This window comes from Lepidochelys kempii, chromosome 7 (genome assembly GCF_965140265.1).
Source record: "Lepidochelys kempii isolate rLepKem1 chromosome 7, rLepKem1.hap2, whole genome shotgun sequence".
NCBI lineage: Eukaryota > Metazoa > Chordata > Testudines > Cheloniidae > Lepidochelys > Lepidochelys kempii.
Genome location: NC_133262.1, coordinates 76,656,826 through 76,682,053, shown reverse-complemented (window position 1 = coordinate 76,682,053; position 25,228 = coordinate 76,656,826). Strand labels below are relative to the sequence as shown.

Genomic DNA, 25,228 nt, shown 5'->3' with positions numbered 1-25,228 from the left:
GTCAGCATGTCACCCACTGACCTCATATAATTCCTCTTCTCCTGGAAGTACGGTTTGTGCTGAAATGTCATTGGGTGCTCTTGGTTTTATAGTGACAGCTAGAAGAAGTTCTTAAGTAACAATATTAATAGCTAGCCAACTTCTTTATAAGTGGCCAGTGTTGTAGCTTGACCTATAGTGAGAGAGCATATCCAAATTATGCACTTTATTTTTTTGCAGTTACTTTAAACATTGTTGCAATGTGACATGCATATCAAGTTGCATTAGGTCATGTTCTCATTCAGCCCTCTTTCAAAAATGGATTCACAGATTTTTCTTTTCTGGCTAAGGGCAGTTTCTTTCATAGAGCATAAAGCTACTGCTGAGGTTGCTACTAGTGGTAACTAGTAGGAACGACTCATTATATGGGTCAGTGAGGCAAAAAACTCAAACATATGCCAAAAAGTTAATCTGTATCCTCTATCTTTTTGTTCCGTGTGATTCAGCCCAGACTTGCATAAAAAAAATAGTTAGTTGAAAAAAATGGGAGGCATTCACGAAAAATGTCGTCACAAATTTTGAAAAATTTCAGCTGGTTCTAATAAGGGACAAAGTGCGAGGGCTGTGAAAGTAGTATCCACAATGATAATCTCACAGGGTTCTTCTCCCAGTGGGGTTTGCCACTCCGTGCATAAGCCTGGGTCATGGGGCCCATCTACAAACCAGAGAGATTCCCATTGATCCACTGGAAGCCATGTGCTTGCACATCTATTCTGGGACCCCGCCCCCGCCATCCTTAGCCAGTGTGGCTGCCCTTGCACCATGAGCTGGAGCTCTACCTAAATAATTACATTTTCCAAGGAATCTCTGCAGGTTTGGCAAGAGAGCAATATATGTTTAGCACCAGTCTTTCCCTTTTTTGCCACATGGATTTTGGACTTGGAGAGCATCTCCACAAGGTCCAGAGAAGTAGAGGGTGGCACCTGTGCCACCTATTACGTGGTGTGGGGAGAGGTACAAGCATGGGGGGGGCTTTGTGGATAGGTCAGGCAAAGTCAATCTGTACCTGTGGCTTTTTAAATGGTTTATAATTTTGGAACCTTCTGTCTTGATTGAATCAATGTTGTTATTTTAGATTAGTTGCCTCCTATCTGCTATCTTCAAGTGATTCCTACTTTCCTGGATTCAGAGTGTCCTATGATTCTGGGTTCCTGAGCAAAATCATACCAGACTATATTCAAAATTGAGAAAGACCCTTTGTGGTTACAACCCCTGCTGAGAAACACTGAGGAGATGCCTGTAGCAGTTCCATTAGGCATTCCAATTCAACCCAAGGAGATGAAGCCCCTTTTTAGTAATTGTCTTGTCTTAACGTAAATACAGGTTTCAAAATTCTGAGGAAATATAGATGAAGCACCCACTGGGATTTTTTTTTTTAAAGCCCTCAGAGGGTCAAAAAAGTCAGTGGTTTGGATTTGTTGTGAAAGTTTTGTTCCACTTCTTTCTTTTGATTTTCCACGCTTCCCAAGAGCCAATCACCCACCTCAGCTCAAAAATGGTAATGTAATTTGTTCATCTATGAGTCTTCTAAATAACCTTATCGTAGTCATAGTAATTTCAGTGTAAGCATTAATAAGTGATTGTTTCATGCCTAGTATTTATTGTAATTAAAGATGCTAAATAATTCAGGTATTCTGAAATGAGATGGAAGCCACTTGAGTACTGCAAGCGTTTTGACACCAACTTTCACGCTTACCCATTTTATTTAAAAAGTAAATTCATTTGATTCAGACCCCCCCCCCCCGTGTGAGACTGCTGTTCCTCGATCCCACCATTTACATAAATATTGAAGTTTGAGGATTTACTAAATGACCAGAGGAGCCATAGGCAGTGTATACTACCCTACATCGTTGCATGTAACTGCCATTGGCACCAAGGTCTTCGTTATAGTGGAAGAGAGTGTACTTAAGAAACTTACAATATTTACTAGATGTGCATTTTATCAGATAGTATAACATGTTTCTGCTTTAAAAATGGCAAAGGACAAAATGCACAAGCAATTCAGAATAGCACCAAAATTTACATGGACAAAGGAGCAACTTCTTTCCAGTCAGAAATTTAATTTTTTCTAGTCAAACAGCTTTTTGAGGGATCTTGCACTTCTGAGTGGGTGTCAGCTATTTATACCATAGCAGCTGAAGAAACAGGACAGTAATTTGTTGTCAGTCTTGCAAGTCAGTAATAGCAATACTGTGGAGGGAGGTAACTTAACTAACTTTCCCAGTTAAATACTTCTCTATAGCTCTTTTGCAGAAAGAAAGAGTGTAGGCCCTTTAAATACAGGGTGCTGTAATTAGAGCAATGCTCAAAACCAGTCACTCCAAAGCACAGCAGATCTATCTCATTTCTATGCTATTACTGGATGCATTGGCAGCTACAGCAATTTTAGGTTGTCAGTTTGTCTCAACAGTTTATCATTTCTGTTCTATTTACTGATCTAAAAGGCTCAGGTTCCCTCCACCCCGTCATGAGTGTAATTCATCCCATGCAAAGGACCTTCACAAAGTCTTATGCCTCCCTAACCCTCATTTTAAATGTTGTGATATGGGCTTAGGTGGATCTTAAATAATGTGCAGGCCTCCTACATGATGATTTTCAGACTTACTCTGTAGTTGTTCTTCATACAGAACTGGCACTGGTTTCAGTGGAAGTCTTACTCAAGGTGCACGCATAGAATGGTGCTCTTTAATAATGTGAGGTAATGTTCAGTTATTTCCCCATAAACCTAGAGCACCAGCCAAGACCATTAAGAGGGCTTTAGGTCTAGAGAGGGAATTACATTAAAAAATATTGCAGGAACAGAGACAGGCTCCAACTCATCTTCATGACATTTTCACAAGAGCTTAGTTGTTGCCCTTCTTTTGCATCTTTGTAGCTCTACAAAATTGACAAGGGAGATCTCAGATAAGGATTTGGTTTTGTGACTACTTGAAAGCCTTAAAAAAATAAAATAGATATGGGAGAGTTTATTAAATATTTACACTTATATACAGATACAAAGTCACCTTCACTTGTTCCTTCTCTTTTGTTTCTTTTTCCATCTTCACCCCTATCCATTCACCCACTTATCCACATAATTCAGCTGTCACTTGGAGACAGCAGAAATGGGCATATGCCATAAGCAACCTTACCTTTGGTAATTCACAAGGTGAAAAAGACCATCTGGTAACTGCAGGATGGAGGTGGGCAGAATAATAAGAAAATAAGATTGGCCACAGTGGATCAGACCAATGGTCCATCTAGCTCAATATCCTGTTTTCCAACAGTGACCAATGCCAGATGCTTCAAAGGGAATGAATAGAACTGGGCAACTATCAAGTGATCTATCCCTTGTTGTCCAGCCCCAGCACCTGGCAGTCAGAGGCATAGGGGTACACAGAGCATGGAGTTCCACCCCTGACCACATTGGCTAATAATCATTTATACCAATCCTCCATGAATTTATCTAATTATTTTTGAACCTATGGTAATTTTGGCCTTCACAACAAGATAACAAGTACGAAAGAGGATGTTGTTTCCAATCCACATCAAATGGCTTAACAGTGTAGATTATGGCCTATATTTTTGAATATAATTTCCCAACAAATCCATCTGGGTGAAACATGCTAGAATCAGACAAATCTGTTTCTTGGATATGACCGTGTGGTTCTTGGCAGCACCACTTGCATGTAATATAGTTTGGAGAAGGAGATCAGAGAAAACGTATTCTGATGCTCTTCAAGGGGAGTTTAGAGGTTTGGTCATCAAAATATTCAGTGTAGAGTGGTGGTTTTTTATTTAGTGTAACTGAAATATGGAATAAAGGCAGAATGGAAATTCAGGAGAATGAAAGCTTAAAATGGAAACACTATCTCTTTCATGAATTATTCCTTGCCAATGATTGCTGATGGAATTCTTAACAGTCTATTCCTATCTTTCTCAGTTTAAGTCCTTATATACAGTATTTCCTTTCTCCAGCCAGCTAGACAGGGAGCACTCAGTAGTTTCTCCCCAGTTCCTAGTTTCTCCTGTTACCTTTAAAGAACATCAGTGTTTACAACTACATCAAATTTCATTAGAAGTGGCTCATGAGCCGATGAATACAATGTAAAGTGATAGCCAGCTGGGTTCACTTTGGAAACCTGCTTTCAGTTCTGGTAAAAGTAGGACTGGTTTGTCTGAGGGGAAACTTGTGAGCATGAATCTGGCCCTGAATATTTTCAGGATACTTCAGTGATATAGTTGTGGGAAGAAGGCACACAAAGATCTTGAAGTCTCAAACTGAGATTATTGTTGTGTCATGCATGTTAATATATTTAGCAAATGTTCATACAAATCCCTGAATATTACACAAAGGAATGGAAAAATACATTCCTTGGCTGGAAAGTTTTTTGAACTTTTAGAGCCAATGAAGAGAAAATGCAATTTCCTCTGGCTTCCCCTTTTACAAATAAAGCACTGTTTTTTTCAGCTTTTCTATTTTTATGGTTTGAAGCAGTCATTACTTAAGTGTAAGAGGTCATCTAACCAAAATATAGCTGAGCTTTGCAAAATAAACAATGACATGGAATTACTGTATAAACATAGGGAGTCATTTACTTTAGTGCTTAAAAGGCAAAGACTTAAAAAGCAGTTGAGATACAGAAACCTAAGGGATGTTAACATTTTTAGACAGACTTTTATTACATGTTTATTGTTACAGATCTGTGAAGCTCAGCTCAAAGTGCCTTGCCCATCAACAGCAAAAACATCTTTAGCAAAAGAGCAATTACAGTGAGCTGGGAAAGTGTTTTTTTAAATATATATATATAAAAACACTTTCCCAGCTCACTGTAAAATATATATATATGGCAAGCTTGGCAACATTTTTTTACAAGTTGAATAATTTGGGGTTTATAGGATCTTCAGACCTACTGACATGTTAGAAGGAATTTTTTTCCACTCTGCACCCATTGACTTTTAAAAATGTTTTTAAATACACTGAATGTAGGCAGCAAATGGAATTAAATGATCACAAAGTATATTAAGGTAACATTTAAGTACATACTTAAAATGATAAAAAAGTAAGTTCAGATTTATGGGTGAAGTGCCACATTTAAAGGCGTTCCCTCGTCTTAGACCAGTCAGTTACCCTCTGTCTACTGACAGATTCAATACCTAGGCACACTATGGTTGACTAAGGGTTGGGATTTAGTATTCGCTTTTAGTTTCCTTGCTTTGTGTGTGAGGAAATTTGACTTTTTTGCTGGGTACTTTTATTTTGGGCTTCTAAGGCCCAAATTCTGCAACTTATTCCATGCAAGTGAATCCCCTATTGAAATCAGTGGTCCTCCATGTTTGGCCAAGGGTTCATCTTAGCCGATCAACTTACAAGATCAGGACCTAAAGTAGCAATTGGGGCACTATAGACTTTAGTCATAGTATCTGTTTAACACCTGTGACAGACTGGAACATTCTACTCACCAGAGCCAAAATACTGCTGACTCTGCTACTGAATATAGAATCATTAAAGTAACATTTTATTAAAATGATTCCCAGTATTGCATCACCACACTGTGGCCATACTGAAAAGTACATGCATAGACAACTGGTATTTCTGCCTGCCTATATGTGAACAACAGACTATAATGTCTCTTTTTTTTAAAAAAGATCATTTTGTACCCCTTTCCTTAAAATAGAAAAATAAGATCTTACAGGTTTAGAATAAAATCTATTTCCTGGAATGGCTGGATAGTTTCCTGTGTGCCAAAACAAGATACAGACCAGTGGGTTAACCTAATCACATGTTGCAGTGAACTATAAAATGAAAAAAGTTTTTGTTTTTTTACTGTTGCTGCTTTTCTATAATTTATGCTGAATGATCACCGATTTACTACAGCTGCCTTAGACTCACTTGTGATCTTGGCATCTCTGATATTCCTGTAAAAATATTGAGCTAACCTTTTCATTTACCAGGAGAAACAAGCAATTATTCCTTTTTCTTCCTATTTTTATTCTTCTTTTCGTGACTGCAATAGGTCTGGGAAGAAGCCCTTTAAGAGCCATTTCATCATTGAAAGCAAAAACAAATAAGCCCCAATTCTGCATGTACAGATGCGCAGAACTATCTGCGCCTGTTAGATCTACTAACACAGGCAAAGGGTTTCTCTTATACCATCTGGTTGTAAGTGCTTGAAGGAGCAGGCCCTCTGTTAGCTATGATCTACAATTATTCTTTCATTTTTTTCCTATTCTTGTTTAACATATGATGCATTTTGTCACAACTGGGTTATGAAATGGACTCCTGCTTTTTATAATATAAAGGACACTTAAAAACCAGCAACAAGAACCTTTTGTAAGTAGTCACTCTCGTATGTTACTCAGCCACTTATACCAAAGAGAGAGCAAACCCCTTACCAGTAGTGTTCTTTGGCAGCCCCTGATTCTTTAATGGCAGAGATTTACATCATAAGTAACACAACATATGCCATTAACTAATAATGAATGCACTTGTACCCTTGGAGCAGGCCATACACTGCTCCTGGCTTCTACCCACCTGTTCAGACTTCACAGGTTAGGTACATGGCTTATTTCAGTTCCTTCTACTAACACCTATTACATTTCCTTGCAGTAATGCTATTTACAGTGTCTCTTGTACCATCAGCCCCTCTCCCGAAGGCCAGAGAAGAGATCTCCCTTCCTTATGATCTTTAAGCTTAGGCTTAATCAGCCCTATTTCTCTTCCTAGCACTTCCTTCCTTTATCTTATCAGGCTTCAGCTGGTGGACTAATTTTTAGCTCCCCCACCTTCTCACCGGATTACATACTTTCATTCCATTCCCCACTCTAATTGGTACCAGTGTTGGCTCAGGTGCTAGCTCCCAGCATTCTGTCACAGCCCTGAATACATGATCACTCCTTTATTTTTCACACCCTAGTTTAGATGTGCATTTTTTTGTACTTACAGTACTGCCACCTATTGAAACTGAGCAAAGGCTCTTACGCTGGTGAGTGAGCTGGTGACTGTTTGGGGGCATGCAACTGAAAGATTCAATCCTGCAGGGTACTGAACACCTTTGATGGGATGCTGAGGGCCCTTTGCGCCCATTGATGTCAATGATATGCAACATCTTGCAGGATCAGCTCTCAGGTGCATGTTTTTAAAATCTAGCCCCCCACTGTTTCAAGGGAACTGAAATGTATTTTCTTTTCATTTTAAATGGGCCTATTTGTATTTGATATTCAAACACAGCAGGTTGCTTTTGAAAATGAGTTCTCAAAGAATAATGGCAATTAACAAACCAAAGAGACTGAACAGCTAGTATTCCAGGCTCATAAATGATGACTCATAGCTCCTTTTTTTCTTGGTTGTGCTACCTGAGATGAAGAACCCATGAAAAATGAACAGAAAATCCATTTTGTGTTCAGCCAGTGCTTTTCAACTTGCTTTAAAAGGATTTGCTTAGGGCTAACGTTATCTACTAGGTCAGAGGAGGATTACATCTGTTAGGGGGCTTATTCCTTCACCCACTTACTTCCCTGGTCCTTCTCGCATGAACAGAGAGCAACAATACCCGAAGTCCAAAGGTGCAAACAATTCAATGTTTATTGGGGTGAACGTCCAGCAAGCATGATTCCAGTTTCCTTCCTTAGTATCCTCCTTCCCAGCTCTGACACCACAAAGCCTTACACCTGTGTCCCTGTTCCCATTCCTGCCCTTAGCCAAACATGATTCCAACTTCCTTACTCCCATTCCCTGTTCCCATTTCCCCCTTTAGCAAAACATGATTCCAATTTTCTTACCCCCATTCCCTGTTCCCATCTCCCCCTTTAGCAAAACATGATTCCAATTTTCTTACCCCCATTCCCTGTTCCCATCTCCCCCTTTAGCAAAACATGATTCCAATTTTCTTACCCCCATTCCCTGTTCCCATCTCACACACCCACATGCCCACCCACACCCCGTCACTTCCTCATTGACTACAGATTATATAGTAAAACTTGAGTTCTGCTTAGCTATACCTTAACCAATCATTTTTCTGAAATTTAACTAACCAATCCTAACATATTGTAACATGATTATGTAACCAATTATATCCCACCACCTCAATTAGTTTACACCCAGCAAAATTAATTATACAGCAGACAGGAACAATCACAGAACCAGACAGAGATTATACAGACAAACAACAGCAAAGTGGGAACTATAATGACAAAACAATACAGAAGTGAGGATTTCACATCCCAGCTATTGATAAGTGAGTTCTTGCCAGACAGGATGCTATCAAACTAAGTTTCCTTTTACATTTTCTAGGCACTTCCCTTTCTCTGGAGGTGATAGGAATACAATCCTGTCCTGATAGTGCCTAACAGCCCAATAGCACCTTATTTCAATGTGACTAGTTTGGAATGTGAGGATGTGACCGGTCGCTTCCCAGCTTATGGCTGCCTCTGCTGCTTAGCCAAAGGCCTTAGCCTAAGAACAGGGCCTCAGACTGCCACAGTAAGAGAAGGCCCTTACACCAGCAGACAGTGATTTTGATTCTTTCTTTTATACCTCTATCACTAGCCAAGTGATAAGAATACACCTAAATTCTTAGAGTACAGGCCTTTGCAGACAGGCCTGAATATCTATATCCTAACACTCCACCCCTTTTTTTTCTTTTTCTTTTGGGATCCTCCTGCCCAGGTATCCCTGGAAAAGCATAGGACATATGGCGACACATTTCCTGATAGGGCCAGGCATCAAGGTGGAAGGTGTCGATATTCCATTTGTCCCACTGCCCCTTGTGTAGTATAGTGCCCTGCACCTTCTCTCATACGGGCATACCACACCTATTCCAATTAGTGTTCCAGACTTCCCATTAGAGTGGGCCTGAGAAGGTTGGGTCCGGGTTGTCTAGTACACTGCAGGGTTTGGAGGGCTTATTACATTCCTAATAGGTTATCTCCCTATGCAACGTAACACAAGTACAGTTAACAATACAAAATCCACAGCAACACCGAGTCCTGACCACTGCAGTATGGTCCAACATCCGAGACACCCCCAAAATACTGCCTCTCCTCCTTCGATGGGGTCACGATCTTGTGTCCAGTTGCTGGCAGTTGCAACAAGCTGCTCCTTCAAGTTTTGTATGCTTTTGTCCATATCACAAGTCCATTGAATGTTCACAGAGAAATGGGATATTGTCCAAACCAGCTTGACCACTTGGTATGGAATCAGGCAGTAAGCCCTGGCTTATTCACAGCAATAAGATTCACAGATCCATTTGTGCACCAAAGTCCATATAGCAGCATGTAGATGGGTATAGTTTGGTTATGGGCTGGTGTAATTGTGCCCCCAGTAATATGTACATTCCCAGCAAAACACCTTATACACAGTACACCCAATTGTCCACCCCTTGCATAGGCCATTGATCCCGCTCCTCTATAGTCATAGGAGAGGGGCACATCCAAACATCTTCTATTAATTTACACTATTTTACACACACCCCCATTGATTTCCAGTGAGCTCCTCCCCTTCTCATTATTTCCATAGGGCTTGTGGGGGCCACCTTAGTTGCCATTCCATTTCCAGGTATCACGGTAGCTATTACACAGGTGCTGGCCTCCTAGTTGAGAATTTGCATTCCCATACACATCTTCCCCCCCAAGGCCAGCCTTTGGAAGCCATCCCCCACCCACATCATGAGGTTTTCTGTTCATTAAAACACAACAATGCTAGCAACAAGACAAACACCACAGACAAACAACACAAAACATAGATCCATGGTATTCTGGGTTATTTTTCCCGCTGGCGCCAGCTTGCTTGTAGAGTGTCTGAAAAACAAAAGAAACAATTTCCTTCTCCATGGTGGGGACAGATTATTGCTTAATAATAATACCACTTTCTTTTACAAATGTCCTTGCTACTTGCAGGAAAAACAGAAGAATTACCTCCAGACTGTCCTTATTTTGTTCTATAGTCAGGCTAGTGAATTACCTCACTCACTGGTCATTTATGAAATTTATGAGATGGTGTACCTCAGTTTCCCCTCTTGTACAACAGACCAAGTTTGCAATAGTTTCTCTGCTGTACCAAGCTTTAAGTTTATTCTCAGGTAATAGCTGAGACACAGCTTCAGATTTTAGCACTGTACACACACACACACACCCCTTAAGGTTAACCTGTTCCCCTTATTTTCAGGCTTGACTTGTATTTTTCACCTCCCTTTCCTGAAGGGCCATAATCTGAGTCTTCTAGTAGCTTGTTTGCTGACTGGATGTATTCATTATTTGCAGCTCCTTTGTGCCCATCAGCTAGGTAATTTGCATTTACACACAGAGGCTTACTAGCTTGCTTTTGGATCCAAAGCTGTTAGCAGCTCAGACACTGTCTTAAAAGGGAAGCATTTTACTTCCACCAGAGTTCTGATTACTTTCCACTTTCATCTCCTGCTCCAAAACACAGCGATCTGAAAAAGAAAGCACAACCTATTGTGGCTCCTTTTGGAGCCCTATTAGGATTTTAATGAAGTACCATGTTTTATTTGCATTTCTTTTACTCCTTTTCCAATATACACTGCACATGTCCTGGGAAAATGCAAATTCCTTCCATATAGTTTAACCTCCATAACATCATATTAGCCAAATTAATTTTACACAAGGTATAACTGCCTCCCCCATGCCTACAGAGTTTTCATGCAGAACCCACCAAAGCAACAATCTGATCCCCCAGAGCCATCCCAAGGTTCAGTGTTCCCATCATTCCTCCCCTTTTCCTTTTCTTTTACCTGTGCACACATACACACAAAATTCTGTTTTGCCTAACATCCCTTGCACTGTAATTACTCTTTTTACATAACTGTACCCCGATTACACTTCCATCTTGTACAACTAGACACAACCAGGGGCAGCCAAGTTAAGTTCCAAAAGAAACCTCTTCCATCCTTTAGTGATTTTGATTACATTACCCAATAGTCAAATAATTTTGCTCAGATTCTCTCTCTACCTGCTGCCTGCAGCAGTCCCTTATAGACCATTTCTGTGGGAAAAGGGCCCATTTTCCCTCAGAATAGCTATAAAGGCTTCTGTGGACAGAAGCATAGTGGTGATAGTAGCCACTCTACCTGACCCCCTTGGATAATTTAATTACCAAGCTTCCATCCAATGTGACTGCACAGAGTTGCACATACAGTTACATGTATATAACTGGGTTTTATCATTAAACAAAAACTTCCTTCTTGACATCTCACATAAGTATCCAAAGTACCCTCCATTAAAACTTCAGAAAAACAAAAGAGTGTGGAAAGGCAGGTTGCACTTTGAAACTTTTATTTTATTTTTTTTTTCCTCCACTCCCCCAGGACCAAGTCTCAGATCCAGTCTCTAAAGGTGGTCTGTTAACTCTGCTTTTGACCTTAAACCCTTTTGTGCCAAATCATCTTTCACTACCCCTAACTAATTTACAACCCTTCAGCAGCCCTTGCTGAAGCAGCACCAAACTTGAAAGATTTCTGGCGGCTTCCCATAATACTGCCCTTACTTCAAACCTCTCAAGCAGACTGAAGTGCCTCTTTTCCCTGGGAGGCATTCAGTCCTGATGGGCAGGGACCTTCTTCCCCTACCAGTGCTTTTCAACTTGCTTTAAAAGGATTTGCTTAGGGTTAACGTTATCTACTAGGTCAGAGGAGGATTACATCAATTATAATTCTTAAACTGTTTTCATGTTCTTTTTTTAATTGGGCTGTGGGGTTTTGGTTTTTTTTTTTGGCTGAACCCCTGACTTCCCAAATCTATAGATAGACTTCACAGAACTCAATTTTTTAATGTAATTTTGATGGATAATATTTTTCCTATTTTATTTATTTAAACATTCAGTTACAGAAAGTCGTGGGTGGCTCAGACAATAATTATTGACACACTGAGAAGCAAAAAGCTAAAGCTTTATAATTGGTTAAACACATTGTTAACATCACATGTCAAAATATCCTAAGCAAACATTAAATACATTTTCAAGCAGCATTTTTCTTGCTTTGCCCATCTGTAAGTTTAGATTATCTAGGGAAATATTTTTTCATCAGTTTGTGTGTATGGTGAAATCAATATTTCCCAACATTTACCTCTATAAGCCTATCTCTGGAGCATGAGAGAAGCTGTTTCTAACTATGGTTTTAAGAAAGCTTTTTGTATTTTGGAAGTAGTAAGAGATTGGGAGAAGTTCCTCCAGTGATTCTAGCTCTAGACAAACACTGAGTAGATACACATCTTTCATTTCACAGACCTCCCCCAAGAACAAGTCTGTCTGCTTTGATTTCCTGATTGGGGAGCACAGGGAGACAATATACCCAGGTACAGGAGCAATAAAGATCTGTCTCCACCTTGCAATCAGGTAATTTACAACATGATAATAAGCAGAGCTGATCAAATAACGAAACACTGTTCAAACCCTGAAGGCTGTTTGGTTTGATTTTGTTTGGGTTACTTTTTATTTCCTATATTTACAAATGGATTTTTGTTAATACAGTGAGAGTTATTGCTTTTCTTGCAGACATCTGTATTTGCAAATGAGCTAGAATGTTAATCAGAGCTTGAATAATCCACTAACCCATGGCAAGAGCTACCACTTTCCACAGGATCTAGGTTTTCATTTAAAAAAAAAAAACAACTCTCTGGGCTCCTGGTCATGAAGAAAACCTTGCAAACATGAGGTAAGTGTAACCAATGTTAGAGATCTTTCTTATGTGCTGGTTGGGGAAAAAAACATTTCCCATGTCAGATTTATGAAAATCAAGAAAAAATGTTTGAGTCAAAACCTTTCTTTTGATATCAAACTAACCCCCCCCACACACCCCCCAAAGCAAACTGTTTTTGGCTTTCAGTTTTGGATGAAAGTTTCAGATTTTGGTTGCCTAACAACCAAAGGGTGTGTTTTGTGGAAGGGGGAGGGCTTTTGGATTTTTTTATGAGAATCTGAAAAACTTAGTCAAAGACAGACATTTCCTGCAGAAATTTCCATTTTGATAATAAAGCCATTTATTGGGTGTGTTAGGGCAAGTGGGGTGAGGGGGGCCTAGCCCCTCCTTCTTGGCCACCTCAAGCCCTGGAACACAAAATTGTGGGGTGGCATGTCACTGCCCAGAGCATCCCATATATGTAAGGAGGCTCATCCTTACCCTACCCCAGTAGAAAGCTGTGTTGGGGTAGCAGGAGAGGCTCATATGGGCAGGACTTTCTGCTGGAGTGGTGGGGGGGGACAATCCCTCACAGAGCCTTGTGTTTAGTGGGATAATGTCAGGATAAGATCTCCATATACATGAGCCCCCAGCAGGGTAAAAATATCTTTGTTTCTCTTTCTTTGAGTCTGCCTGTCACAGGGTAACTGGTTTTTGTCAGTAAACCAGGCCCCCTACTCTGTGCAAAGCAAGTGGGCCCAGCTGAGCCACTTAAAAAGAGCAGGGCTACGCCTGGGGCTATAAAGGCCTGTCAGAGGGCAGTAAGTGGAGGAGTTATTGGGGAAGACTGTCTTTGGGGAGGAGTCACAGGTGGGGAGCTGGGTGGGTCCCCAATGTAAGTGGCTAGGTATTCAGGGGGGTAGGCCTGGTGATCAAAAGGAGAACAGCTGGCTGACAGCAGATCTGATGGAATGAGAACTGGCTATGAGAAGGGAGTTAGCTGGGACTGAGAAACTACTAGAAGCAGAGCCCTCATATCAAACCTTATGATAAAAAGTAAGCTAAGGAACTGTCTTAGCTATTATGTGCAAAGGTTTAGATAAAGAAACCTATTTAAAGATGACTGGGCATGGCAGTGAGTGCTTGTTAGGCTGGGAAGAAGCCCTGCTGTGTCCCATATGGCTGAATATTTGAATGTCAGTGGTCCCTGACATGAGGGGAGATTGAGATGTATTTTTAGTGCCCTGTGAAAAGAAAGAAAATAGAGGTAAAGTACTGCAAAGCAGCCTCTGGCCAGGAGGAGTGCTTGGATAGTGGCTACTGTATTATGCCCCCCTGTCCTTTTCTCTCCCTGCCTAGCAAAGGCTCTTCATGTTTTTGTTACCTGTCCCACCTAAAAATCAGAAAAAACTTCACAAATTAAATGAGGAATGAAAGCACTTAACTAAAACTCTACATGTGTTTTGCCCCCTGCTTACTCCATAAATTCAGAATATGCTCTTCACCATTGTTTGCGGGTGGCGAGGACAATTGGTCAATGAGTTTGTTTTGTTAACATCTTGCATGTTAAAAAGGAAACTGAATATCAAATAATCAGTCTGAGTTTTCAGGAAGCTATGACATTGTGTGGGCGTTAGGTGCCATGGAAACATCTTTTGATAGTGCACTTGAGTGAGCTTTTGCCATATGACGCTGTAGCAGCAAGTGTTTACCATAAGGAATCCATGTCTACCAGCACTCGGTTTCTACCTTCAGTAGAAATCTGTGATATTCTAGACTAAAGTTAGAAATAGCAAATTAACTATCATCACTCTCCACGTGAACATTCTGAATGGCTGTGGTTAAGTTTGCATGAATGAACAGAAGCAATGTCTTCTGAGTGGGACATCTGAAAACGCAGAGCACACCAATGCAGGTCTAACATGGGAACAAGTGCCTCTCTTTTGGTTTGTGTAAGTGGATTTTCATTGGCTTATTTATTCTGTTCTGTGTCCTAGCTGCATTCACAAAAGCTGCTGAGAAATATGCTGGTTCCACCCCCCCGCCCGCCCAACTGTAATATGCAGCAGCATGGGAGGGAGAGATTGTTAGATTTGTAGGTTTTTTTTTTTTCAATACAATGGTTAATCTCATTCACTTTAAAGTCATTGTAGTGTGAATGGAGCACAAAATTATGGTTCTTTTTACATGTTAGTATTTGCTTTTTTAAGTAGATTGACACCAGCTCAATGCGACAGTGTGATTAAACTTGCTAATATACTTGTGGTAAACCCATTTTGTGCATACATGCCATGGCAACAGAATTGAACACAGCCAAGTCAAATAAGTCTTAACATCTGGCATTGTTAGAAAGTGAATTTGTGAAGTGAGAGAATGGCATTGCTAATATAAATTTTTATGGAATATTTTTTTAAAACATGGTAATAAAATAGTTGAAAAGATATTAGTTTTAAAGCCTTTTGGGATGAAGCGATGAAAATTTTAAAAGATTTCCTTTTCAAACAATGAAATATACATACTACATAAATTGTTCTGACCCATATCTGAAGCATTAGGATTTATAGCCTTTATTTTTATTTTGAAACGTGCCTCCTACCTAACCTACTGGTGATCATAGTCTGAGATAAGCAATTATGGTTTATTGCTCAACTAGCTAATTTTTGCCATCTCATCACCATCCTAGATCTTGCCTAATATGGATCACAGGACTACTGGCCAGTGGTAGTTCCCTCTGGTTAAAGAGGCTGCTGTTGATTGATCCCACTTCTCAGAAGTGCTGGTGCATCGATAAAAGGCCATGCCAGGTGAAACGGCTAGTGGTTTTGCCCTCCTACTATTACAAACATGCTATACTTTCTCCTAAATCTTATTCTTCCTTGTTACTCTATTAATGTGGCGTTACTGCTGCAGTCATCAGTTTGTGCTGATATCCCTTATTTGAAGCTATGCAATATGATCATGCTGAGCAGGTGTAATCTACTTGCTAAAGATGCATGTTTTTCTTAGGTCACAAAACGTACGGCTGTATAACCAGGATTACAATTTTGTATGGAAGTTCTCAGTAGCTGAGGTTCGATTTGCCTCGGTAGGGATACCATTATTGGGTTTCCTGACCTCAAAGGTTGGAAGTTGCAGTAATGTCCCTTTCTTGAAAACTTGGCATTAAATGACCTTCTATGCAGAAGCATTTCCCAGGGAGACCTAAGCTTTTGTGGCAATACTCAGGAGTTTTCTCATGTGCGGTAGCTTGAATGGGGCTGCAGATTTTCATTAGGTCTTAGAATGATTCAGACCTTTTAAAGCCTGGGATTTATTTGGGCTGGCCACGCCTAGTATGTTGCATTACTTGGATATGAACACTGACAGTACGGAAGCTTGTGTCAGCTCATGTTTGCTTGTGTCAGCTCCTTTCCTTACTACTAGGATAGGCTGCCTTTGGGAGTTACCTTGTCTGAAGTTTAACTGTTATAATGACGTTGCAGCCACTTGGTCAAAATTCCAATTGCTTTCTTTATTGCACCTCCCTTTTTATTGCAACATAAACTCATTCAATGGGACTTCTTCTGTAAGAGTTATATTAGTGGGCTGATCTCTAGTGGCTGTACACTTCTTGCAATAAATTTGTGTACAACGGTCTTTGCAAGAACAAATGGATCACCAATTTAGTCCAAGATCTGACTCCATCACAAATGGCATGTGAGCTGTAGACATGCATTACTTAGTCCTGCCATGAGTGCAGGGGACTGGACTTAAATGACCTCTCAAGGTCCCCTCCAGTCCTACAATTCAATGATTTCAATATACAACACTTCCTAACATCACTAAAAATCAATGTCAGATGAATGTGATATTGGAATTGTTATACTTCATCTATTTTATGCAAACCATGCCAGAGGTCAGATCATTCAGTCTTGGAAACTACCCACTTTCAAAAGTTCTCACATGAGAATAAATTTGCTATTCAAAAATAATAGCAAATTAAGCAAAAGTGGTACAAAAATGTTTAGCAGTTCTGGCAGCAATGTTCTTTCACGAAATTTGTAGCATACACAGGGTTCTTCAATGAATAAAATAGTTTGCAAATGATAGATTTGGGTTGGTAGAAAAATAAAATGGTCATTTTAAACTTTTCTAGTTAATTGTATAAATGCTATTTGTGTGTGTGTGTATAAAGGAGAAATTATTTCTGACCTGGAGTCAGGAGAACTCATTTTTACCATACATTCACTGTCCTCTAGACAATGGCGTTCATATTCATGGTATGAAGAAGATAATATGAGCAATTAAAACATCCATCTTCCTATTGAACAGTATAACGTGTTAACAGTAAAGAGAAAAATCTCACCTCGTACTGCACTTTTTAATAGTACCCATATGAAATATGCATCACACATCATTTTACTACAAAAAGGATTGTAAGACTCAATCGACACAGTTTAACTGCAATGCTATTTTCACTGGTTGTTGAACAACAAAGCAACTTTAAAAAGAAAAAAGGTTTGAGGGTAATCCTGCTTGTTTTACTAACATGAGCTGATCTCATTCTCAACAAGTAGTCTTTAGTAAGATAACTGGTGAGGAAGCATAGTCCAGTGGTTAGGGCTTGGGAGAGGTGGGATTAAATACCTGGTTCACCACAAACTTCCTACGTGTTGCTGGGTGGGTCATTTGGCCTCTTTGTGCCCAATTTCCGATAAGTAAAATGGACCTGATAGTACTTCCCTACTTTTAAAGGGGTTCTGTGAGGATAAATATACACACAGTTTGAGGATCTCAGATACTATAGCAACGGGGACCATATTAGGGCCTAAGATAGGCTTTCCCTGGTTCTAACTTGCTCAGTTCACAGGTAAGGTTTGACTGTTTGTAACCAATATCAGTTTTATCAAAGAAAGATGGTATGGTAGAGTAGATCAAACCCTCCAACAGATAGATAGGAAAGGGCTAAAGTGTATTTCCTGGGCTCAGTTAGCCCTACCTCACGACACCTGTGCTGAGTTCCCAGCAGGGGATAGCTCTCTGAGAAGGGGAGCAGACAAGCTGCTGCTGTGTGAGTTAAGGAGCCTGGCTGGGACCAGAGACTGCAGATGGTTTGTAGCTTGCCTTGGGAGGAGCTTGGCTTTTCCTGGATGACTGATTAGAGAAGAGCCATAGAGTTGGGTGTTAAATGGGAAAACAGGCTGTTCGTGGCTGGGATCCTGCCTGTGAGAAGGGGGGGCTGAAGTCTGAGCCTGGTAGGGCTGAGAATTCTCTTGTTTGGTATGTTTATTGGATTTGGACTAAGTGACTCTGCTACCCCAGAGAGGGTTGAATGCTTTAGAGTCAGGACTGGTCTTACCGTGAGGCAAACTGAGGCGGCCGCCTCAGGTGCCAGACTGTGGGGTGCGCGGGGCGCCACTAGGACCCAGAGTGTAGAAAATTGTCTGCTGCTGGTGCACATGTATTCTCTCCGCTCGAGATGCGCAGAGATGGTGGAGTGCTGTGCAGGAGGAAGGAGGGCACAAGAGACAAAACAGGCAGACAGGCGAAAAGGTGAGAGGGAATAACAGAAAGCTGCAGGGAGAGAGAGGAGGAGCTGCCTCTTATGTATCTCTCTAGCACCCCCAGGAGCCTGGACTGATTAACACCAGCTTCTCAGGGAGCTTCCTGTTTCCTGCAGCTTCCCTGAACCCACTTGAGGAGAACAGTCAACTGAAGTAGTAGCAGCCAGTTAGGCCCTTCAGATGCTGATATCTTCCCTCACTCAGGCCCTGCTACCAGCCTGCTTATTTGTCCCCCTCAATTGAGTGTTGAAAGCCACTCTAGCTGGCACAGAACAGCAGTCATGAGTGAAAGAAGAAAACGCCCCTCTGGGGCAGCATTCAGAAAAAGAAAGCAAGCAAAGGAAGCTTTTCTATCTAAGCAGGAAGGAGCTCTCAGGAGATACATAGACATACATGTTCACGGTGAGCCTTCCGTCCTAGTGAGGATGTGAGTGATGAGGACATGCCTGATCTTCCAGTTAGTCAGAGTGCAGGTGACCTGGCAGCTACTGCAGCATCCGTATCTCCATCTCAAATGGATGTAACCGTGCACATGCCTGAAGAAAAGTGTAGATCAGAGAAGAGTGTATTGGAGGCATAAAAAAACTGCTGCTGCTGAGTTTAGTTCCTTAAGTCTAGATGATCCAGGACTGTGGACCCACTTAAGCAGTAGCCTGAGGGACTTCCTTGTACTGCATGGGCCACAGCAAGTGAAAAAACTTCATGTTCCCCAAAGACAATGAAAATAGAAGTTACCATCCAACGCATTATTGGCATGAAATCCCTAATGGTGACAAAGGGGAGAGGCCATGGCTTTTGTACTCGAAACCACAGAATGCTGCATACTGTTTGTTGCAAACTCTTCCAGTCTAATGTTCCAGCCACATTGGGTTCTACAGGAACAAAGGACTGGAAAAATCTGGCTAGAAATCTGGCATGCCATGAGAAGGCAGCAAACTGCCAGAGAGCATTCCATAGGTGGAAAGAGCTTGAGATGAGACTAAGGTTAAAGGCCACCATAGATGATCAGCATCAAGAGAAGATTGCGTTAGAGTCTCTTTACTGTTAAAACGTTCTGAAAAGGCTCATTGCTGTTGTGAGAATGCTTGCTACCCCAAATCTAGCACTGCGTGGCACTTCAGATCAAACTGTATGTGCCAAACAATGGAAACTTCCTTAAAATTGTGGAGCTGATGGCCGAGTTTGATGCTGTACTCCAGGAGCATTGAAGAAGAGTCACCACCCAAGAAATGTATACACAAGATTGTGGCAGATCTGAAGTCAGCAAGATATTACTCTGTTGTTCTGGACCGCACACCTGAGAGCAGCCATACAGAACAAATTACTTGAACGGTGCATTTTGTAACAACAACAGAACCTAGTGAAAATGTCCCTGCAATGGTGACTGTCAGAGCATTTTCTAGAATTTATTGACATTGATGATACTACAGGAGCTGGTATGACAAATGTGCTTCGTAAAAAGCTGGAAGATACGGGAATTGCAATAGCTGACATGAGAGGTCAGGGCTACAATAGTGGTGCCAACATGAGAGGAGAAAACAGAGGAGTGCAGACATGGATCCGAGAGTTCAACCCTCAAGCTTTTTTGTCCCATGCAGTTCTAATTCATTGAACTTGGTGGTCAGTGATGCAGCATCAGCTTCTAGTGAGGCTGCTGAATTTAATATAATTCAAAGCATCTATGTATTTTTCTCCGCATCAACTCATTGATGGCAAATTTTGAAGCAACATCTGGGAACATCTTCTCTGACACTGAAACCACTGAGTGCCACAAGTGGGAAAGTGGAGTGGAGACGATAAATCCTATCAAACACCAAATTGGGAAGATAGATGATGCCATAGTTGCCATTATGCAAGATAATGCTATGACAGGAACTGTTTGTGGGAGAACAGTGGCAGAGGGACATGGAATCACCAGAAACATACATAACTTCAAATTTCTGTGTGGCTTAGTGTTGTGGCATGATATACTGTTTGAAATGTTGTAAGCAAGAGACTCCAAAGTGTTGACCTTGATATATCTGGAGCAATGGAACAATTGGACAAAGCAAAGTCATACCTACAGTCTTACCAGTCAGATGAGGGATTTCAAAATGTTCTGAAGAGTTCACAGAAGTTGGCAGAGGAACTTCACACTGAAACTATTTTCCCACCCATTCAAGAATACAGGAGTTACCGAAGAAGATGACATTTTGATTATGAGGCACAGGATAATCCCATAAGAGACCCCAAACAACAATTCAAAGTTGAATTATTTACCCAGGTGCTAGACTGTGCAATACAGTCAGTTGAACGTTTCATTCAGCTCAAGGAACACAGCAGTATATTTCGGATGTTGTATGATGTTCCAAAACTCCTCACTATTCCCAAAGAAGACCAATACCAGCAATGCAGGGCACTAGAGACAGTGTTGACACATGATGACGTGCGATATTGATGCGAGTGATTTAGGTGATGAACTGAAAGCCCTTTCAAGATACATTTCAGCAGGATCAACTTCAAAGGCTGTTCTAGAATATATGTGCACAAATAAGATGACCACCCTCTTTCCAAATGCTTTTGTTGCTCTGCGCATGCTTCTAACACTTCCTGTAACAGTTGCCAGTGGAGAACGCAGCTTCTCCAAGCTGAAAACACCTCTACACTCCACAATGACACAGGAGAGGCTGGTCGGCCTTGCAAACATCTCAATAGAGCATGAGCTGGCCCAGACTGTGGACCTTCAGGAAGCAGTCAAATCTTTGCAATCGAGAAGGAACAGAAAGCCCCACTTTGGTTATTCAAGCAGATAAAAATGCCAGTGTTTGCTGTGCAGACAAGAAAAGTTACATTTGCTGTTCAGGTGTTTGAAAGTTAAATGTTACTTAAAATGCCTTGTTCAAAACATTTTAAATTTGTTGGGGTAGGTAGGAGAGCAGTACCATGAGAGGAGTAGAACAGGAAGAAGGCAGAACTGAGACCTTTCAAAGTTTTGGCCCAAGCGAGGGGGAAGGAGGCGTCATTTGAGCTCCCCGCCTCACGTGCCAAAATGTGGGCCGGCCCTGTTTAGAGTGGCTTGACTGGAGGGCCAACTCATTTCTATATGGAAGGCGTAGGCTGAAAAAGTTGTGTGGAAACTGAAGCAGAGCTACCACATTGCCATGTCCAGCCCTGAGGAGGTGCACAGTGATAAGCAGCTTGTATTATCACAAAGGGGTTCTTTGTTTTTATTTTGCAGCAATCGCTGTCTTCAGTTAAAATTAAGCAAGGCACAAATAAAGTGGCACCAGATTTCCAGCTCACCAAGAGAAGAAACAACTTTGGTGTTCCCCTTGAGATTCTTGCACAAGAGGCAACACAATGCCAAGTTCCTTTTGTTGTGACACAAATGGTGGAATACCTAGAAATGTTTGGTAAGTTGATTACTTGTTCTGCTTTCTAGAAACTTTTAGTCAAAATAAAGAGCTATAATTAATTTGCTTTGGGTAAGCAGGACCACAAAGGAAAATTGCAGCTAATGGGAGAACATGTAAATTTCCACTCTTTTTATAAACAAGTCTAAGTGGATTTTGATTGGGTTGGTTTAGAATGAGGAAAAGTGACCTGCTGAGTCAAACTCCCTGGATATCAACCAAACCAGAGTTGAAAACTCCTTGTGGAGTTAAAGGGTGGTAATGAAGGGACAGTAATTAAAAACAAAACCAAACAAAAAAACCCTGGAAATACTGAATTAAACAACTCTCTTTTGGGGTGTGTGAGATTGAACAATTAACTTATTTGCTTCCAAAATGCAGTTTTCAGGTCTCTGGAGACACTATCTATAAACTGTGTTTTAATTTTCCTCCTTATGTATTTTATAAAAAATGGTTATTTCATTTTAATAGGCTTGGATCACGTAGGTCTATTTCGAATCAGTGGCTCAGTGAATAAAATCAAAGCACTGAAGCAGAAGTATGATCAAGGTGAGAAGGTGGACCTCATTAATGATGGTGACATTGATTCTGTTGCAAGCATCCTTAAACTTTTCCTCAAGGAGCTTCCAGTGGCTGTTTTCCCAGACAACTTACAGGCTAACCTTCTTAAAACCTTTGAAGGTAAAACAAAGGCTAAATTAATTTGAAACTTCCATGGTATTGCACCTGGGATTACTTTTTTTGTCCAGAAATGGCTGACTAGTGTACACACAGCAGAATTTAAACACTGTAATCAACAAATGTGCGAGTGTTTGCATAACTTCACACCTTAAAGGGTGGTCATTTCGTGGATTCTCCTAGTCAGTGTGTCCAATTGACTTACAATAGAACCTCCGTTTTGAACACCTGGGGAATGGAGGTTGGTTGTAACTCTGAACAAAACAGTATGGTGGTTTTTCAAAAGTTTGCAACTGAACGTTGACTTAATACCTATTTGAAACTTTATTAGGCAGAAGAAAAATGTTGCTTTTAACCCTCTTAATTTAAATAAAACAAGCACAGAAACGGTTTCCTTAGCTTGTCAAATATTCTTTAAACTTTTTCCCTTTGTTTAAAATAGTATATGCCGTATTTGCTTCCCTCCCATTGCTGCCTGATTGCGTACTTGTGGCTCAAAATGAGGTGTGTGTGGCTGACCAGTCAGTTTGTAACTCTGAGGTTCTAGAGTATGTTGCAAATGGCGTTCAATTTACAATTATCCAAGACCATAGTTATTGCCTTAGCTATTGCACAGTATTGAGCTAACACAGCTAAAGTATTTAGGGGTTTCAATCATTCTCATCCCATCCCTCCTATTAAAGTGAGTTGTGTTTGTGAACTCATATTTACCATTAAAATGTTCATTTTTGGTGCAGGGAAAGTGAAAAGATGAATGTCATTGGACTTGGAATTTTAAACCTTTTCTGTAACTGCAGTACTATATTTATGGTGGAAAATACCCTGAAACTGTAAATGTTACCAATTAGTAGGGAAATGAAGACTGATATGGTGCTGAAAGGGTATAATTTCCCAGCCTTTTCTGAGCATGAGTCACACAGCATGTGGCAGATCTCCAGCGAGAGTCACAGCTGACAATCCTCCCACGGCTTTTTCCATAAGGTCTTTGGTTATCATGTATAGCCAGTTGGTAATGTCTTATACTCTCCACTAGAAATAACAGGAAACGCTATATTTTCTTGCCAGGAGAGGAGGACTGCCACAGATACAGGATAGAGTCCAAAGACCTAGAGTGCTCCATAGGAAACTCCAGTAACTAGGGAAATGTTCATAGTTTAAAGCTAATGTGAAATAATTAGAGGATTAGTCTGAAAATTACTGGCTTTAGGCATATATGCTCTTTTTTCCCTTAGTATCTTTTTTTTTTGTTGTTGTTGAGGGAAACCTTTACAATAGAGTAAATTGTGTAGTAAAACTGGTATATACCTGGTAAGCTTGTATATATGTGGCCATGCTGGATGCTTAGAATACCCATCTGTTAGTAACTGAATTAAAACTTAATTCTTCACAGATAATAAGAACCACATGGCTGAGTGTACACAATATCTGAAAAGGTTATTAAGCAGCCTGCCTAAGGCCCATTACAGCCTTTTCCAGTTCCTCTCTACCTTTCTGTTGAAGGTGGCATCACACAGTGAAATGAATCACATGACCCTGGAAAACCTTGCCATTGTATTTGGGCCCACCCTTTTCCAGTAAGTATTTTACTTATTTAGATTTATTTTACAGCTGTTTTTGCTTGTATTCTTGGATCCCTCTCTTAAAAACAAGAACGGCAGTCATCAGAGATATTGATGAAAGAACCTGCTGTACACTGTGGAATGAATGAAAGAGAAGCAGAGCTATACAGAATGTTGATATAGAAGCCTCATGCCCACCCCAAAATCTGAGTGCATCTGCCTGGAACATCAGCACAGGTCCAAAGGCTCAGCTGACGTGGCTTTACCCTGCCCAGCATGGGCACTCTTCATTTGCCTCCTTGTTCTCAGGCTGGGGGTGGGTAAGTGGCCTATCCCACCTCTTCAGTGCCCTCATGGGTGCTGGAAGTTCCCCTTTTTCTGCAGGTGGCACCAGCTTCAGGGTAGCCACCCATTAAGGGTTCACTTCCCCCTCTTCTGATCCCAAATGTCTTCAGAGGTGTTAGGAAGCCACCAGACCCCTCTTTCCCTCTGAGGGCAGCAGAGGTGAAGAAACACCGACTCATGCCTCTAATTTAAAAGCAGCGGGTGTGGACATCCCAGAAACCTTTAGTATTGTAGTTAAGGAAACCTTAGTTGGTTCCCTAGCAAACGGTGTTAGTCACCATGGGGTACCTAAGAGTGTAAGGTTGCTAGGGAACTTACCTTAGTGGTTTACTAGCTACAGCATTAGGAATTCTGCAAAGTCCCAGGCCCAGCTTTCTCTGGGAGGAGGCAAAAGCTTCTGAGGAAGCCAGCTGAGGCTCTTCTGTGCAGAGTGATTCTCAATGGTACTGCCTGGTGTGGTAGATCAGATCCTAGTTGCCTTGGGGACGGTAGGGAACTTAAACCATGCACTATTCCCTGTATATTTCTCTGAGTAATACTAAGGCTTGACTATTAGTACACTCCACAACTGTTCTATAAACTGTCAGCCAATCAAGTTTCTGGAAGACTGACACTAACTCCATTTGGTATAACAAGGAGATCTTGACTTTTTTTTTTTTAAAGATTAACATTTACTGATTTGAGTCAACATGAAGATTTGTTTTCACTACTGTGTGGGTGCATATATCAGTCAGCTACTAAAAACTTCTCCCCTCTGGCCTTCTGCACTCCCTTTCCCCGGCTTCCTTTCACCTGGTACACAGTAGTTTTGCAAAACTGTGTGTAATGCTTTTGCAAAAATATCCATCTTCCTCTTTCTCTAAGAAAGTCCTGACCCTGTTTTGGTTCTCTCCATTGGTTTTCCTTAGCTTGCTGTATGTGACTTAAGCACCTTCTCCCCTTGCTTAATGGACCCTGCTTACCTCTTCCCTCTACCTACTTTTTTCTATCAAGTTCCCTATGGTTGGAACCACCTCCATAACCCCATCCTCTCCTCCCAGTCCTCTTCTAAAATAACTTTA

General features: G+C 41.0%; 1 protein-coding gene across 6 annotated transcripts in view; it reads left to right on the top strand.

Annotated features, from left to right (window-relative positions):
• The first annotated feature begins 21,549 nt into the window (after window positions 1-21,549).
• Window positions 21,550-25,228, top strand: part of FAM13C (family with sequence similarity 13 member C) — a 200,954-nt gene continuing 197,275 nt past the window's right edge. For 2 of the 6 annotated variants that reach the window (XM_073353373.1, XM_073353369.1), the window contains exons 1-2: window positions 22,005-22,266; window positions 23,654-23,837. In XM_073353373.1, coding sequence (XP_073209474.1) covers window positions 22,020-22,266; window positions 23,654-23,837 — 431 coding nt within the window. In that variant the 5' untranslated portion in view covers window positions 22,005-22,019. Of the gene's footprint in view, window positions 21,586-21,999; window positions 22,267-23,653; window positions 23,838-25,228 lie in introns of those variants that run through there. The other 4 variants (XM_073353371.1, XM_073353374.1, XM_073353370.1 and 1 more) reach the window with 4 other exon arrangements.